Here is a 17,161-nt window from a genome sequence, read left to right on the forward strand (position 1 = left end):
AATAGCAGTTTCTACAATTTTTATCACCAAAAGTTGCACCACTTGATGTATAAACATTTGTGAATGTTAGGAAAACAATCAACGTAAAAGCCAATCATGCCACATTTGGGAAAGATTCAAATTTCAAAGTAGGAAAAAACATTATTAAAGGGACAATTAACACAAATTAAACATAGCATATGCAAGAGCCTAAAATATGAGATTCTTGACATTAATCACCTTAATCATACATTTAAAACCTTACAGTTGAATCCTATGCGTAAGAAATACATAAAAAAGAATCCAATAATCAATATCTTTCATTTTTCTTTTAATATTTGCGACTATCTCCTAGGTATCCCTCGGAATATCTTGATCACTAGAGGCCATTGGGTCAACAAAAGAGGGTTCAACTTTTCCCTAAGATGGCCACATTTTTTTTTATATAATTTTTTTTAATTTTTTTAATTTTAATTTTTTTTTTGTTTTGAGTGACTTTTCACTTCCTAAAATAAAATTTTGAACACCTTGACTCTAATTTTTTTTAGGCTCAACTGATATAAGCTTGAAGATGACCCTATTAACAATCTATTCTTGCAAATAATATTACAATTAATTTTAGAAATTCTATATTTACAATATTTTCACAGCACTTTTACAAAAAAATTTAAGTAGCAAGTTATTACTGATTATTACTATTGGGTAAAAAAGTAATTTCAGTTGTGGTTTCAAATCATAATCGGTAACAACTTAGCACTTAGGATTTATTATGAAAATGTTGTGGACATAACAATTCTCAAGTAATTTATACTTTTGACCAAATATGTGACTAGAGTGGCTGAATTTGAACGTACTTTTAATTTGTTATTTCTTGAGTGGGGACTAGGGGTGTGGGTCAATCTAGTGCCTTAGTGGGTAACAAATGTTAACACTAAAAAAGAATCAAACAATTACATAGATGGTGATTCTTAAAAAAAAAAAAAGTTAAATAAATAAATTAGACTAGGGATGTGGGGTAGGAGATTGATTGGGTGAAAATATAAGCAAATGTTAACACAACAAAAATTTTCTTAATACAATTACAAAGACCAATGGTTATCAAAGTGAAGTTGAATTGTTATATAAAATAATTGTAAGAGTATAGAGGACATAAACTAATAAACAAAAAATTCTAAGCTTTAATAATTAAAATTTACTTGACAACAAAACTTAACATGTCTATTGTATTTAGAAACAATAAATGATTTCCAATATTTAATCTTAGAAGCAATAATTAGTACGTTCATTGTATTAAGAAACAATATGCCTAGTGAGTTCCAATTAGCTCAACTAGTAAAATCTCTGATAGTTGTATAAGAGATCTGGGGTTTAATCCCTACATACACCAAAAGCTTATTGGTGTCTTGGTCTGATAATAAAGAGCTATCATCAAGAGCAGACATTATAGGTTGAAACTCTCTCTCAAAAAAAGAAGAAAAAAGAAAGAAACAATATGCCTAAAGAACTTATAGTTTATCTTTTATTCTCTTACTAGTACTATGTACAAATTTGAATAAAAAAACCATGTAGACCGCAAGATATATCTCCTACTTAAGATACATTTTCTTATTGACTCCTCTAGAAAAAAAATTCTGGAGCTGCCATTGGGTTTAAAACCAATTATGTCATTAAAGATCCTTTTTAGGTGTTATGGAGGGTTGCCTACAAGAGAGATTGATCCTTTTAAGGGTCATTTAATAAAGATTATCAATAATAGATTCACATTTGACTCCTATTTAACCATGCCCCTAAAATGAAAACTTAACTCTATTTCCAAAAAAAAAAAAAGAAAAAAAAAAGGAAAACTTAACTAGTAGATAACGCCTACGAAATCTACGGTCCATGACGGTAAAACTTAAAGACACAACAAGTAAAGATGCCTAGAAGCGTAAAGCCCTAATAGAGGGGAAATGATAATAGGCTTAAGGGCCCAAAAAAGAGAAGTACATGATGCTTCTAGAAAGAATGGACCTAATGTCTAAGGAAATAGGACTATGGGCCTACAAGGCCCAAAGATGGAGGAACTTAAAGCCTCTATATGAAATAAGAGCGGACCCTAGGCCCAAACAAAGGATGAAATGGGCCCAAAACCTTAACCAAGAACAAAGTGGGCTAGATACCCTCAAAGATGACACGATTCTAATACCCCTAGACCAAACTAAGATGGATAAAAACTCAAACAAAGAATGAGATAGGAGCAATGCCTCTGGACCCAAAAAAGAAAAGAAAAGATGAGCCTAAAGCCTTAGGCAAAACGAGCTTAGGCCTAAGGCCCATGCTTAGTGCATGGCAAAATGATTTGATAAAAAAAAATGGATGATGGGTGAGTTATTTATTTAGTAATATTTTAATCAATTAAAAAAATGTTAAAAAATTAACGTTAAATCAACCATGTATGTACTATGTAGTATTGATGTAATTTCTTAACCACAAAGTATGGAATCCGAGGGTTTTTCTTTTGAGTTTAAATTCGGTCAGGTTGTGGCGTAAAATACTAGTTTTACACCAGCCAATAGAACACAGCCATGTCATATTCTTTTAAGTGATATGTTAAATTCCTCTCCAAACACAGAACAAAATAAAAAACCCACAGAAACCCACAGCCTTGCTTCCTCCCTCTTCCATTAGAGTAATATTCAATCTTATCAGAGAGTAATTCTTTCTTTCTTGTAATCTTTAATTCACATCAATGGGCTTAAATTCATGTTGTTAATCTTATCAGAGAGTAATTCTTTCATTCTTGTAATCTTTAATTCACATCAATGGGCTCAAATTCATGTTGTTGTTGTTCTTCTTCTCCAAATCCTAAGAAATTGAAATTCACACTTAGTCTTCTCCTTTGCTTCTTATTTTTATTCCTCAACTTCCCCACCACAACAGCTTTTCCGAAACCCACTTCCCCACCACAACAGCTTTTCCGAAACCCATTTTGGAAACCCAAAATCTCGTACTCCCAGCATTGCAATGATGTCATTCTCAAGTAGCCTTTATCTTTTGGCAATGTCCCTATCTCCCACTCCAACGATTTCCTCAGCTTCTAATTCGCATTTTTCTCTAGCAGTGTTAGAATCTTCAACCGAACCACTGAGTTGGGGATACCTCTCTCCTTCAACCCCTCATATATCAAAATCACCACCTCCCATGGCGTTCACAAGGTCAAAGCCACCCTAAACATTCGAGACCTGTGGAAGTACTCTGTTTTCGATGATTGAATTGTGTGGTGTGGTGGAGGTTTGGGCAAGCAAAGATGGAAAAGGGAGGAAGCAGGGCTGTGGGTTTCTATGGGTTTTCTTATTTCGTTCTGTGTTTGGAGAGGAATTTAAGTTATCACTTAAAAGAAGATGACGTGGTTGTGTTCTATTGGTTGGCGTAAAACCAGTGTTTTACGCCATAGCTTGACCAAATTTAAACTCTTTTCCTTCATTCTTTTTAGATAGCATCTTCGGTGCTACAAGTGTTTAGAATAATCTTACATGGTGGTGAGTCAAATAAGTGACAACAAAGATGATGGAGTTGGCCATGCTATCTTTTTGACAATAATTTATTATTTTTTACAATATGGTACGCTTGTATTGATTTTTATTTAGGTCCTACTTTTTATTAGGGAATAGTTTATTTATATTTTTGTTGATTTTTTTTTTTTGGTCAAAAGTATGCTAAAGTATACTTGTACCTTTAAAAATTTTATTTTTATTTTTTAAAAAGTGAAATTTTAAAAAGTTTCTGTAGGGACCAGAAAAACTGGTAGCCCAAACCCACTTAAAATAGTGGCTGGATTAGTCCAACCATGGCCCAAAACAATGAATATATAAGAGAGAGAAACAAACAACTAAAGGGGGGTTCCGCTTGAGGAGGAAAATAAGGAAGAAAAGATAGAAATTATTAAATGGATGAACCACTTTCTCCATACAAGTTGGCCCGAGGAGGCCACATTTACATAAGAAATTTTATTGTTCACTCTCTTTTCTCTCAGTGTTCTTCTTGTTTCTTCTCTATATCTTGGTACTTGTGTCTGGATCCTTCTTTCTGTAAACCCTCATTTTCTTATATACTTCTCATTTCCTTATATCTCAACCATCTATCTTTATCTAACAAATCTCATCTCATGACACTTGTCTCTTTCTACATCTGAAGAAAGTGGCAGAAGGAGTTTGTTTAGCTGTGACTTACATTGTTCAGGTCACTTCCTCATCAATGATAAAACTGTTGCCCACCATTTAATGCGAAGGCAACATGCTACTCCAAATTAGAAACTTCTCCTATGATCATTGATTCTCTCTTTTCATATTATTCTTTCCACCTAGAACGCCTCAGAATCTTTTGACTCATCCCTTCCTCTCCTTCCCTTCTCGGGCCTGTGGGCCGCGGCATCCCCACACTTATACTGCAACTCTTTAACTTCATTCTTGGTTTTCGAGCACCCACAGTTGTATATAAAAATAAAAAATAAAAAATAAAAAACTAATGCCAAATTTATTATCAGTAGTGTCAAACTTATTATCATTTTTTTTTCTATAGAATTTCTCTTTTATGTTCTCATGTTAGGTCAGTGAGTGTGGACCCAAGTGGCGGCTAAAAGGATTTAGTGCCCAATGGACTTCATTTGATAGCTGTGACAAATAAGTATACTGCTTAATTACATAAACAATAGGTAAAAAGCCGAGATGACCCCTCATACTAAAACATATAGAACCAAGCTGAGAGTGAGAATCAGATGGCGTGCTTTCATTCGACGCACAGCAAATGAGAGAAAACCACTTTTCTCAACCATTAAGGTTATGCTGCAGAAATTTTCTTGCAGCTAAGAGGATTTTCTTGGACGTGAAGCTGAAAAAAAAGAGCTGAAAGAATGCGGGGAGATAGGGAGGCAGTAAATATTCTGGTGTCTCTGACACTGATCTGCGCTTTCGTTTATGTTTACTTTGATATTAATGTACTGTCTCTTTATCTCTCTCTGAGTGTGTACATATGTATATGTGAATGTGTGTGCATGCATTTTTTCTAATGCTTATGGACTTTTTTTTTTTTTGGTCAAAAGTATGCTAAAGTATACTTGTACCTTTAAAAATTTTAATTTTTTTTTTTTTAAAAAGTGAAATTTTAAAAAGTTTCTGTAGGGACCAGAAAAACTGGTAGCCCAAATCCACTTAAAATAGTGGCTGGATTAGTCCAACCATGGCCCAAAACAATGAATATATAAGAGAGAAAAACAAACAACTTAGTGTTCTTCTTGTTTCTTCTCTATATCTTGGTACTTGTGTCTGGATCCTTCTTTCTGTAAACCCTCATTTTCTTATATACTTCTCATTTCCTTATATCTCAACCATCTATCTTTATCTAACAAATCTCATCTCATGACACTTGTCTCTTTCTACATCTGAAGAAAGTGGCAGAAGGAGTTTGTTTAGCTGTGACTTACATTGTTCAGGTCACTTCCTCATCAATGATAAAACTGTTGCCCACCATTTAATGCGAAGGCAACATGCTACTCCAAATTAGAAACTTCTCCTATGATCATTGATTCTCTCTTTTCATATTATTCTTTCCACCTAGAACGCCTCAGAATCTTTTGACTCATCCCTTCCTCTCCTTCCCTTCTCGGGCCTGTGGGCCGCGGCATCCCCACACTTATACTGCAACTCTTTAACTTCATTCTTGGTTTTCGAGCACCCACAGTTGTATATAAAAATAAAAAATAAAAAATAAAAAACTAATGCCAAATTTATTATCAGTAGTGTCAAACTTATTATCATTTTTTTTTCTATAGAATTTCTCTTTTATGTTCTCATGTTAGGTCAGTGAGTGTGGACCCAAGTGGCGGCTAAAAGGATTTAGTGCCCAATGGACTTCATTTGATAGCTGTGACAAATAAGTATACTGCTTAATTACATAAACAATAGGTAAAAAGCCGAGATGACCCCTCATACTAAAACATATAGAACCAAGCTGAGAGTGAGAATCAGATGGCGTGCTTTCATTCGACGCACAGCAAATGAGAGAAAACCACTTTTCTCAACCATTAAGGTTATGCTGCAGAAATTTTCTTGCAGCTAAGAGGATTTTCTTGGACGTGAAGCTGAAAAAAAAGAGCTGAAAGAATGCGGGGAGATAGGGAGGCAGTAAATATTCTGGTGTCTCTGACACTGATCTGCGCTTTCGTTTATGTTTACTTTGATATTAATGTACTGTCTCTTTATCTCTCTCTGAGTGTGTACATATGTATATGTGAATGTGTGTGCATGCATTTTTTCTAATGCTTATGGACTGATGATCTGTAGGTTCTAAATGGGATACTCCACAATATTCTAAGTTGGCGTGCGGTTGCTGTTGTATTTGTGCTTCTGATCGTTGTTCTCCAGTCAGAGATGGATGTTTTTCGTGATTTAAGCCGTGAATTTTTTCATTGAATTGTGAGTACGCTAAGCTTTAGTATTTGAGTAATATAATTTTAAATTCAATGAAACATTAGGATTCAAATATTTCCTCCCCAACTATTATATTATCAAAAAAAAAAAAACCTATGACTTTTACTTGATTGCTTAATTGTTGGTGTCAACACAAGTGATTTGAATTTCTTTGTGAATATTATGTTCTATGACAGTCCCATATCAAGTATCAAATGGGAAGAGGGCTGACTTAGTTCTCAAATGAGAACCCTCTTTTGCGTATCTCCATTTTTTTTTTTGTATATATAGCTTCGATTTTGTTAAAATAATGGTTAAATAATTAAGTAAATCACATGCGAAGCTTTGTTCATCCATCAAGTAAATAACGGCCATTATTACTGTATAAAGGTATCTATCTATTTTAATTGTTTAGTTACTTACCCCATAATTCACAATTCACACCACAGGTTGAGAATTCCGGCATCAGTGGATTATTGGGCCCAAGAAGACTTCTTGTCATTGTCATATCATAAGGGAAGGAACTGATGGTTTCATGGTTCAAAAACTGAAACATGATTTGATAAAAAAAATGGATGATGGGGTGTACCAAGTCAATGTAGAAAACATAGGCCATGTCATCTATAATGTTGCACCAGGAGTTGATTCATTAAGTAGAGAATCGTACAATTTGGCAGTAGCATGCTCTAATGAGTTTGTGTTGAAGAATATTTGTTGTTTCAATCCAGACTGTAACCAAGTTTGCTATGTAATGGAGCTCTACGAACAAAATTTCAAACAATGGTTGCAAGAGAATGCTCTCTCTGATCAACAAGGCAAAAATTTGAATCCAGAATTTCTTCAAATTCTTAGGTAATATATATTTGATTTATTTGTCTTCATCAAAACCAGTTTTTATTAGATTGTCACTTTTTTTTCTTGGCTATGTGACAGGGATGTTATAAGGGGCATTGGTTATCTCCATCGTGTGAAAAAGAGATGTCATGGCAAGTAAAGTGAGACAAATGTTGTGGTCTTGAATGGTCGGGCCAAGATTACAGGAATGGTAAATGATATTTCAAAGACTAAAAGAGATGATTATTTGCACTTGGAGTCCATTATCAGAAGATCCTTTTTAACCAAGCAACATGCCATTCCAACAGAACTTAATTTGTTTCTTACCTACACAACAAAAGTTACAAAACCCAGCCGGTATGCAAGTAAACTTTACACACACACATGTACTTTAATATATCTCGCTAAAACTTCTTGTTATTTTGGTCCAGGTTGCTCAATATTGAAAATCATCCAATTTTTCTATCCCCTTTACAAAGATTTAGCTACAGGGTGATTGCTCATACGTTCTTGTATTTTGGACAGTCAGACAAGCCCTTTGCGTTGGCACTAAATAAAAAGATTGGTAAATATAAATGGAAGCGCAATGTCAGTACATTTGATATGGTACTTAATCGTTATAAGTACCTGCAAAATTTGTCCAGTAAACAAAGGAAAATCTTTCAATATGAACAGTCTGCCATAGGTTTTATAAGGTTTTGCAGAAATGTTGTGGTGCACCTTAAGGACAACAATTATAAACGAGATGTAAGTTCTTAAACACTTTCACAAACAAAATTCATTGAAAGAATTATATATAAATATATATATATATATATTTAAAGAATTTTTTCTTTGGTGACACAGTCAGCAGTGAGTAAAAAATTGACTGCAGAAGAAGTTGAGGAAGAGCTTAATGGATACTGGCCTGACTTCATGCCCAAATTACATCAAATCTATCATGAACATGGCCATCTTATGGTTACACACGATGCGTATGTGGCTGGTCAAACTCAGTTCACTAAATAATTATTTTTTCTTGTGTCTTGTCAACTATGTGGCTAACTTGTATTCATGATTCTTTTGCAGGGTTCTCAAGTGAAACCATTTGGCTGTTTCTCACAAATGGATATGATACAGGTTAGATATTTTTATGTACTATACCTTTGATTATTACCATTACAAGTTCTTTCATTTATTTTTCAGAATACGGTTACTGGGGAATGCAAATCTTGACATATCAATCAACCATTGGGGAATTTTTGTTTTTACCTCTATCACAAAGCAAATGTAGAATATAACATGTGCTTTGATCAAAAAAATATTTATAAATGATATATATTCTCCAATATGGTTTGAATGAGGTTAATGTCTTGAGTTTGAATCCTCTAATTTTAGCTCACAAGATGCCCTCCAAAGACCCAATAGAATTTGTTTGGTAGGGAGTTGTTTTATTCTTATAAAAATACTGATTTCTAATAAAAATTAAAGACAAGAAGCAACGTAATTAAATTATAAAAAAATCAATTGTAATTTAACCATAATTTATTTTTAGTGTTGAGCTGTTTTATTTTAATAAAAACAATGAATTCTTATTGGTTTTGACTAGCATGTAACAAAGCAATTTATATATCTATAGAGAAAAGATGCAATGTAATTAAATTTTGAAGAAGATCTAATGTAATTTAATGTTTATTGCATAATTCTAATGATGCTTTTTAAAAAATAGATGCAATGTCTAATGATGATTTTTTTAATATAAAAAAAAATCTAATATAAATAATGAGTTCTACTTCAAAGAGTTTTAAGTGACATGTAACCAATAATAATAATAATATAATGTGAGAAAATGTAGGCTTCAATAAATTTATGTGACAGCAAAAGCAAGAATCAACCAAAAAGTCAAATGGTACCATTTCATATATATATATATATATAGGTACTAATCCTTTGATGTTCAAAGCAATTACTGTGGAGAAGTTTAGTCTTATAGCATATGACCTATTTGTTAACACATTATTGAAACTGTTCTTGATAAATTGTTAACCAACGCGTAAGTATGCATGTTTTTCCTATCAAGAAGAAGAACAAGCCATGGATACTTCTATAACATTTTTTAATTATTGACCTGTAGTAAATGATATGCACTACAAATGATTGGGAGACCTTCAAGGAGGTTCTATATTTTATAATTTTCCTAAGAAAACCATATATAAGAATGAACTGGAATTTGTTGTCAGAAGTCTGGGATAGACCTTCGTTAAAAGATAGCCCAGTCCTATAACATTGTTGCAATTCGCCCAATATTGATTTAATTTATAATTTACAATCTTTATGCTTTAGTAAAAGATGAATTAGAAATGTATTTCTAATAGTTTTCCCTTTGTTTCAGATGGTAGTAAATTTGCAAATGATCATTGTGTTACTCTTCAAGAGTATGGAGAGCTGATTTTCTGCTGGCTCGTTAAGGGACTCTGTACAACAACAACTTTTGAACCTGCATTTAGTATATAATATATAGACGTGCTTTCAAGGGTTTTGCTTTTGGATATAGACTGTGTGTATAAATGAACTTTCAGCTATTTCTACACTAGATGGTGTTGGCAAGGATCAGCCACTTCCTCTTCTCATGATTTATATATTTCTGGAGAGGTAAATGGCTTGTGATATGATGTTGCAGTTGCGTAGGTCACAGTTGTAGTGGGTGGGATGTATCACAATACAATTAAATTTCTTCATTGCTAGAAACTATTTACAAGGCCCAAGAATTGGCCCAATGGAACGAATACAAGAGAGATTGATCCTTTTGGGAAGCATTTAATGAAGATTATTGATAATAAATTCACATTGACTTCCATTTAACCATTCCCCTAAAATAAGAACTTAACACAAAGTGTCCAAGAAAGATAAGATCCAAAAGGATAAAACTTAAAGATACTACAAGTAGGTACGCCAATAAGCCTAAAGCCCTAATGAAGGGGAAAGTGTTAATAGGTGCAAGGGCCCAAAAGAGATAAACACATGATGCTTTTAGAAAGAATGGACCTAAAGTCCAAGGAAAGATGACTATGGGCTTGATTAGGCCCAAAAATAAAAAACTCAAAGCCTCTATATGAAACAAGAGTGGGCACGATGCTCAAACAAAGGATGAAATGGGCCCAAAACCTTAGCTTAAAGGAAACGACAAAATGGGTCAAGTGCCCTTAGACATGATATGACAAAATTAAAATGAATCAAAGACCTATTCAAAGAATGAGATAGAAGTAATGCCTTGAATAGGGGAAAAAAGGCTTAAGTCCTTAAGGCAGAATGAGATAAGCCTAAGGCTTAGGCAAAGGACGAGATGACCTCAAGGCCCATATAGAGGACCAGATGTGCCTAAGGCCCAATCAAATGGCATGATAGGCCCAAAGTCCATATGAACAACGAGATGAGTCTAAGGCCTAGACAAAGGACAAGGTGGGCCTAAGGCCCCTAGACAAAATAAAGGTGAACCTAAGGCCACAATGAAGGACAAGTTAGGCCTAAGGCTTAGACAAAGGACAAGGCACAAGCAAAAAAAGAAGAAGATGGGCTTAAAGCCCAAACAAATGACAAGATGGGTTGAGGGGGAAAAAACATTTTGTTCACATTCCAGCTGAAATGGAATAGGGGTGATTCATATCGATTAACTAATTGAAATGGAATTTTTTTACAATTTTGAGCGGAACAAAAAGGCTGAAATGGAATAGGGGTGATTCATATCAATTAATTAATTGAAATGAAATTTTTTGACAATTTTGAGCGGAACAAAAATGGAATTGACAACAGTAATTTCACATTCTTGAATCTGAACTGTTTCAAACAATGTTCACACAATATATAATATATACCATTTAGCGCCCCCCCCCCCCCAAAAAAAAAAACAAAAAAATAATAACATAAACAAGAATGATGCTATTATTCCATCAATAAATAATAACATAAATGAGAATGACATCAATTTTCACAATTTATATTAAGCTAATTCTAATATGTTATCCAAAATGTTATGAAAAAAGTCTTAAAAATTTATTAGGTTTGTATTATTGTTATTTCATGACTTAAAAATATGGAATCCGAGGGGGCTTTTTTCCTTTTCCTTCGTTCCTTTTAGCTCTAACATCATGGGTGCTACAATTATTTGGTACAACCTTGCATGGTGGTGAGTCAATTAAGTGACAACGAAGATGATGATGTTGGCCCACTAGTCATCTTTTAATGAATATATTTCATGCTCATGTTCTCATGTAAGGTAGGTGAGTGTGGACCTAAGCGGTGGCTCAAAGGATTCAATGCCCAATGGACTTCATTGAATATTTGAGTATGTGAGAGGACAAAATATTCTGCTTTAATAAACAAAATAAGGTACAAAGCCAACAGCACCTCCCCCACTGACACTAAGAACCAAGCTCAGAGTTGGACTACTTTCCCTAGACGCACAGCAAATGAGAGAAAACTACTTCTCTTGACCATTTGGGTTAAGCTTGCAGAGTTTTTTTCTTGAAGCTGAGAGGCTTTTCTCGGACTTGACATTAAAAGAAAAGAGGCTGATCAGAGAGAATGCGGGGTGACAGGGAGGCAGGGGCAGTAAATGTTCTGGTGTCTCTGACACTGATCTGCACTTTCGTTTATGTTTACTCTGATATTGATGTATTGTGTCTTTATCTTTTCTCTGTGAGTGTGTACATGTGAATGGCCCTGCTTGCATTTTTTGTAATGCTTATGTAATGATGAACTCTGTAGGTTCTAAATGAGATGCTCCATAAGATTCTATGTTGGTGTGCGGTTGCTCTTGCAAGTGTGCTTCTGAAGGATGTTCTCCAGTCACGAATGGATGTTTTTCGGGATTTAAGCCGTGAATTTTGTCATAGAATTGTGAGTACACTATAATCTTTCAGATTATTTGAGCAATACGATAAGTACTTACTAGTACTAACATAATCAGACTTCATATACATTATGTTATCTAACTTTTGATTGGCCATTCATATTTTGAATCTTTTTCTCACCCAATGTTTCTATTACTGACGACTGACGATTCCCCTTAAATGGTAATAAATTGTAGCGAGTTAATGATGTAAATTGAATAATTTTATGTTGTGATGACATGTTTCTTCTTGATTTCCCATAGAGGATTTAACCAACTCAAATAATTTATAATATTAACTATGATTCTTACTTGATTGCTTAATTGATGGTTTTAATACAGGTGATTCGAATTTCTGTGAATATTATGTTCTGTCATGACAGTCCCGTATCAACTGGGTGAGCTAGGCTTAGTTCACTAATGAGAACTCTCCTATGTGGATACTACATAATCCAATTATATATATAGTTTTGATTTTGTTAGAATAATGGTTAAATGATTAAATTCACTATTCTTAGCTACTTAAACTTTTGGAACAAACCGTAATTGATCAAGGATTCGAGAAGGTAGTAGTTTAAGCCTAACATTTAACACTTTCTTCATCAATCCATTGATGGATATTAGAATTCTAATCCATCATTACAGTATAAAGGTATAGTAGCTCTTTTATAACTGTTTCGTTACTTACCCCATAATTCACAATTCAGAATTCTGGCATCAAAGGATTATTGGTTCCTCCAAAGCGGAAACGTGATTTGGTAAAAAGAATCAATGATGAGGTGTATCAAGTCAATGTAGAGAACATAGGCCATGTCACATATAATGTTGCATCCAGAGGTGATGCATTAAGTAGAGAATCGTACAATTTGGCAGTTGCATGCTCTAATGAGTTTGTGTTGAAGAATATTTGTTGCTTCAATCAGAACTGTAACCAAGTTTGCTTTGTAATGGAGCACTATGAACAAAATTTCAAACAATGGTTACAAGAGAATGCACTCTCTGATCAACAAGGCAAAAATCTGAATCCAGATTTTCTTCAAATTCTTAGGTAATATATATTTAATTCCTTTATCTTCATCAAAACTCAGATTGTCACTTGTTTCTTGGCTATGTGATAGGGATATTTTAAGGGGCATTAGTTATCTTCATCATGTAAAAAAGAGATGTCATAGCAATTTAAGTGAGACAAATATTGTGATCGTGAATGGTCGGGCGAAGGTTACGGGAATGGTAAATGATATTTCTAAGACTAGTCTAGATGATTATTCAGATCATTTGCACTTGGCCACCATTATTAGAAGATCCTTTGGAACAAAGCAACTTGCCATTCCAACAGAACTTGAGTTTGTTTGTTACCTACATTTCAACAGAAAAGCCCAGCCGGTATGCAAGTAAACTTTACACACACACACACACAGACTTTAAAATATCTCACTTATACTTCTTGTTATTCTGGTCCAGGTTGCTTAATATCGAAAATCATCCAATTTTTCTATCCCCTTTACAAAGATTGAGCTACAGGGTGATTGCTCATACGATCTTGTATTTTGGGAAGTCCAAAAAGTCCTTTGTGTTGGCACTAAATAAAAAGCTTGGTAAATGTAAATGGAAGCACAATGTCAAGACATTTCATATGGTGCTTAATCGTTATAAGACCCTGCGAAATTTGTCCAGCAAACAGAGGAAAGTTTTTCAATATAAGCAGTCTGCCATATCTTATATGAGGTTTTGCAGAAATGTTGTGGTGCACCTTAAGGACAATAATTTTAATCGAGATGTAAGTTCACAAACACTTTTACGAACAAAATTCAGCAAAAGAATTAAACTTTTTTTTATTTTATTTTAAGAATCTTTTCATTGGTGCGATAGCCAGGGAGTAAGAAATTAACTGCAAAAGAAGTCGAGGAAGAACTTAATGGATACTTGCCTCAGTTTATGCCCATTTTACATGAAATCCTTCTTGACCATGGCCATCTTATGGTTGTTCACGATGCGTATGTGGTTGATCAAACTCAGTTTACTAGATTTTTTTTTTCTTCTGGCTTGTCAACTATGTGGCTCACTTGTATTATGATCTTTTTGCAGGGTTCTCAAGTGAAATCATTGGGCTGTTTCTCACAAATGGATATGAGAGGTTTGGTTTCTTAATGTACCATTCCTTTGATAATTACCATTACAAGTTCTTTCATTCATTTTTCAGAATACAGTTACCAAGGGAGCAAATCATAACTTTTAGTCTCCTTCTCAACATATCAATCAACCCTGGAATACTAAATTATACCAGCAGTTGTAGAATATACTAGTCGCTAATATGTACTTTGATCAAAAAATATTTATATATACATGTGTGTGTGTAAAAAAGAGATTCATGGGCCTCCTTGTATAAAAGATGCAAGGTATGATTAATGAGGTGAGTGGTCCAGACTTCAGTGACAAAGACTTACTCCAATGTGGTTTGAATGAGGATAATGTCTTGAGTTTGAATCCTCTGAATTTAGTTCTCAGGACGCCCTCTAGATACCCTATAGACTAGAACTGCCCACCCTTGCGATGCTATTACAAACAAACATTACTACGTTGTAGAAGACACAGGTGGTGTGACAATGAATTTGTTTAGTAATGAGTTGTTTTATTCTTATAAATACTGAGTTCTGATTAAAAAAAAAAAAAAACTTAAATTATATGCAAAATCAAATGTAATTTAACCATAATTTATTTTTAGTGATGAGTTTCTAATAAAAACAACGAGTTCTAAATTCCTAATTGGTTTTGACTAGCGTGTGACAACAACAACAACAACAACAACCCCAAAAAAAAAAAAAAAAACTATATAATTATAAAGAAAAGATGCAATTTGACAACAACAACAACAACAACAACCCCAAAAAAAAAAAAAAAAACTATATAATTATAAAGAAAAGATGCAATAAATTATAAAAAGATAAAAAGTAATTTAATATGAATTTGTTTAATGATGAGTGTTTTTATTTATATATATTCTAATATAAATAATGAGTTCTATTGAAATAGTTTTAACTTTTTAAGTGACAGGCATAGTAGTAGTAGTAGTAATAATAATAATGGATTCTAAAAATTTATGTGACAGCAAAAGTAAAAATCTACAAAAAGTCAAATAAAACCATTTCATAGCATACGATCTATTTGCTTACGCATTCTTGAAACTGTTTTGGATAAACTGTTAACAAAAGCGTAAGTATGCATGTTTTTCCTATCAAGAAGAAGAACAAGTCAATGATACTTCTATAACATTGTTTAATTCTTGACCGGTAGTAAATGCACTACAATTGATTGGGAGACCTTCAAGGAGGTTCTATATCTTATAATTTTACTAAGAAAACCATATATTAAGAATGAGAGCGGTCAGTTTTACCATGGAGTTGGGCTTTAATCAATCTATGTTTGAAGGTGACTCGGAGGTTATAATCAAAGCCCTCAATGCCGAAGATTTTTCTTTAGCTAGTGTTGGACACATTATTAAAGACATTTGGTCTATGTCTGATTTGCTACAAACCAAGTCTTTCTCTTTTGTAAGGAGGCAGGGTAACTCAGTTGCCCATGCCTTAGCTCAGAGAGCAAAGTTTTCCTTTCCTGTACTAGTCTGGATGGAGGATGTTCCACAAGACATTTATCGTTTTGTATGTTCTGATTTCAGTTAGTTAATAAATTGGCCGACAAGTTCGGCTTCTCAAAAAAAAAAAAAAAAAAATACTGGATGAATTTGTTGCTAGAAGTCTAGGACAGAACTTCGTTATGAGCAAAAGATAGCCCAGTCCTGGTAATTAAGGCATGTCTGACTATGTATTATTTTGGTACAATCACTTGCAGTTCGGTCAATATTGATTTAATTTATAATTTTTAGTCTTTATGCTTTAGTAAAAGATGAATTAGAAATGTATTTCTAAAAGTTTTTCCTTTGTTTCAGATAGTAATAAATTTGCAAGTGATCCATGTGTTACTCTTCAAGGGTACGGAAGAGCTGATTTTTTTTGTTGGCTTGTCAAGGGACTGTGTACAGAAACAACTTTTGAACCTGTATATACATATAGACGTGCTATACAAGGGTTTATCTTTTGGATATAGAAGACCGTGTGTATAAAATTATAAATGAACCTCCAACTATTTCCACACTATCTTCTCAAAAAAAAAAAAAAAAAACCCCTATTTCCATACTTTTCTCATGACATATTCAACAAAATGCTTGTGATTATATAGGGTTCTTGGGCTCCCTTCTTTATTTGGGATGAGGATGGACTTTATGCGTCCGCTAATGGGTCTTTATAGAGATGTGATAGAGGTGGGTCAATCTTCAATTCCTCATCACTTGCTTTATTTGGTCTGTGGCATGCTAGATTTAAAAGGTGTACATAAGTAAATAAATTAAAAAAACTAAATGTAAAAATTGATGAAAATTTTCACGATATTGTTCATAACAAGATAATAAGAGAAATTCATTTAATTGGTGGGCTTGGTGGGTTGTGGAGCTAGAATTTTTTGGCATGGTCACCATTTATTTCAGCAAGTGAATGACTGAAATGTAAGAAATGTTTCTATTAGAATATCCTAGGCATTTGGGCTTATTATAAACGTTGACCACATTTACATTATACACTAAAAAAATTTGCCAAAGTTACAAGTAGGGTTTCTTATAATCTAATATAGCATAGTTTGACCTCATAATCATTCAATGTGAGACTCAGATGAGTCACTCAACCTAAGCTTCCACCAATCCAATTCAATATACAAACTTTTGGGTATCACAATAATTCATTTTATGTAAAAATATAAATTACACCCTTTAAGTTTAGTAAATTGTCATTTTTGTCCTCTAAGTTTTATTTTCATCATTTTGGTCCATAAATTTCACATTTGTTGCCAATTTTTTTTAATACCAAAAATTATTAAATTTTATTTTAAACAAAGGGTAAAATATAATAAAACCTCTTGAGGTTTTTACTAATGCAAACTAAGTTCAAGACTTTTCAAAATTGACCAACTTAATCTTTAAACCCAACTTGGA

The 17,161-nt window shown here is 33.4% G+C and overlaps 2 protein-coding genes and 1 long non-coding RNA gene across 6 annotated transcripts in view; all 3 read left to right on the forward strand.

Moving 5' to 3' along the window:
• LOC112028981 (uncharacterized) overlaps positions 1–14,335 on the forward strand; it is a 28,459-nt gene extending 14,124 nt beyond the window's left edge. Inside the window, exon 8 of the mRNA XM_065777067.1 lies at positions 14,324–14,335. The gene's annotated coding sequence lies outside the window, so the exon portion shown is untranslated. The remainder of the gene's footprint in view (positions 1–14,323) is intronic.
• LOC136069007 (uncharacterized) lies at positions 7,380–8,224 on the forward strand. The gene is made up of 3 exons (XR_010630295.1): positions 7,380–7,613; positions 7,688–8,003; positions 8,103–8,224. It is a non-coding gene; the product is annotated as an uncharacterized LOC136069007 (long non-coding RNA).
• On the forward strand, positions 11,520–16,270 carry LOC112028988 (uncharacterized). 4 transcript variants are annotated; one of them, XM_065777071.1, is made up of 8 exons: positions 11,520–11,906; positions 12,000–12,131; positions 12,831–13,171; positions 13,242–13,506; positions 13,585–13,900; positions 13,993–14,117; positions 14,209–14,257; positions 16,067–16,270. In XM_065777071.1, exons 1-5 carry the CDS (start codon positions 11,817–11,819, stop codon positions 13,591–13,593), a joined length of 837 nt encoding a protein of 278 aa, XP_065633143.1. In that variant the 5' UTR covers positions 11,520–11,816; the 3' UTR covers positions 13,594–13,900; positions 13,993–14,117; positions 14,209–14,257; positions 16,067–16,270. The 4 variants fall into 4 exon arrangements, with proteins under 4 accessions (XP_065633143.1, XP_065633142.1, XP_065633144.1 ...); XM_065777070.1 differs by lacking the exon at positions 16,067–16,270 and having other exon boundaries at positions 14,209–14,317; XM_065777072.1 differs by lacking the exon at positions 16,067–16,270 and having other exon boundaries at positions 13,997–14,117; positions 14,209–14,317.
• The last annotated feature ends 891 nt before the right edge of the window (positions 16,271–17,161 follow it).

This window comes from Quercus suber, unplaced genomic scaffold (assembly GCF_002906115.3).
Source record: "Quercus suber isolate HL8 unplaced genomic scaffold, Cork oak 2.0 scaffold_147, whole genome shotgun sequence".
Lineage (NCBI taxonomy): Eukaryota > Viridiplantae > Streptophyta > Magnoliopsida > Fagales > Fagaceae > Quercus > Quercus suber.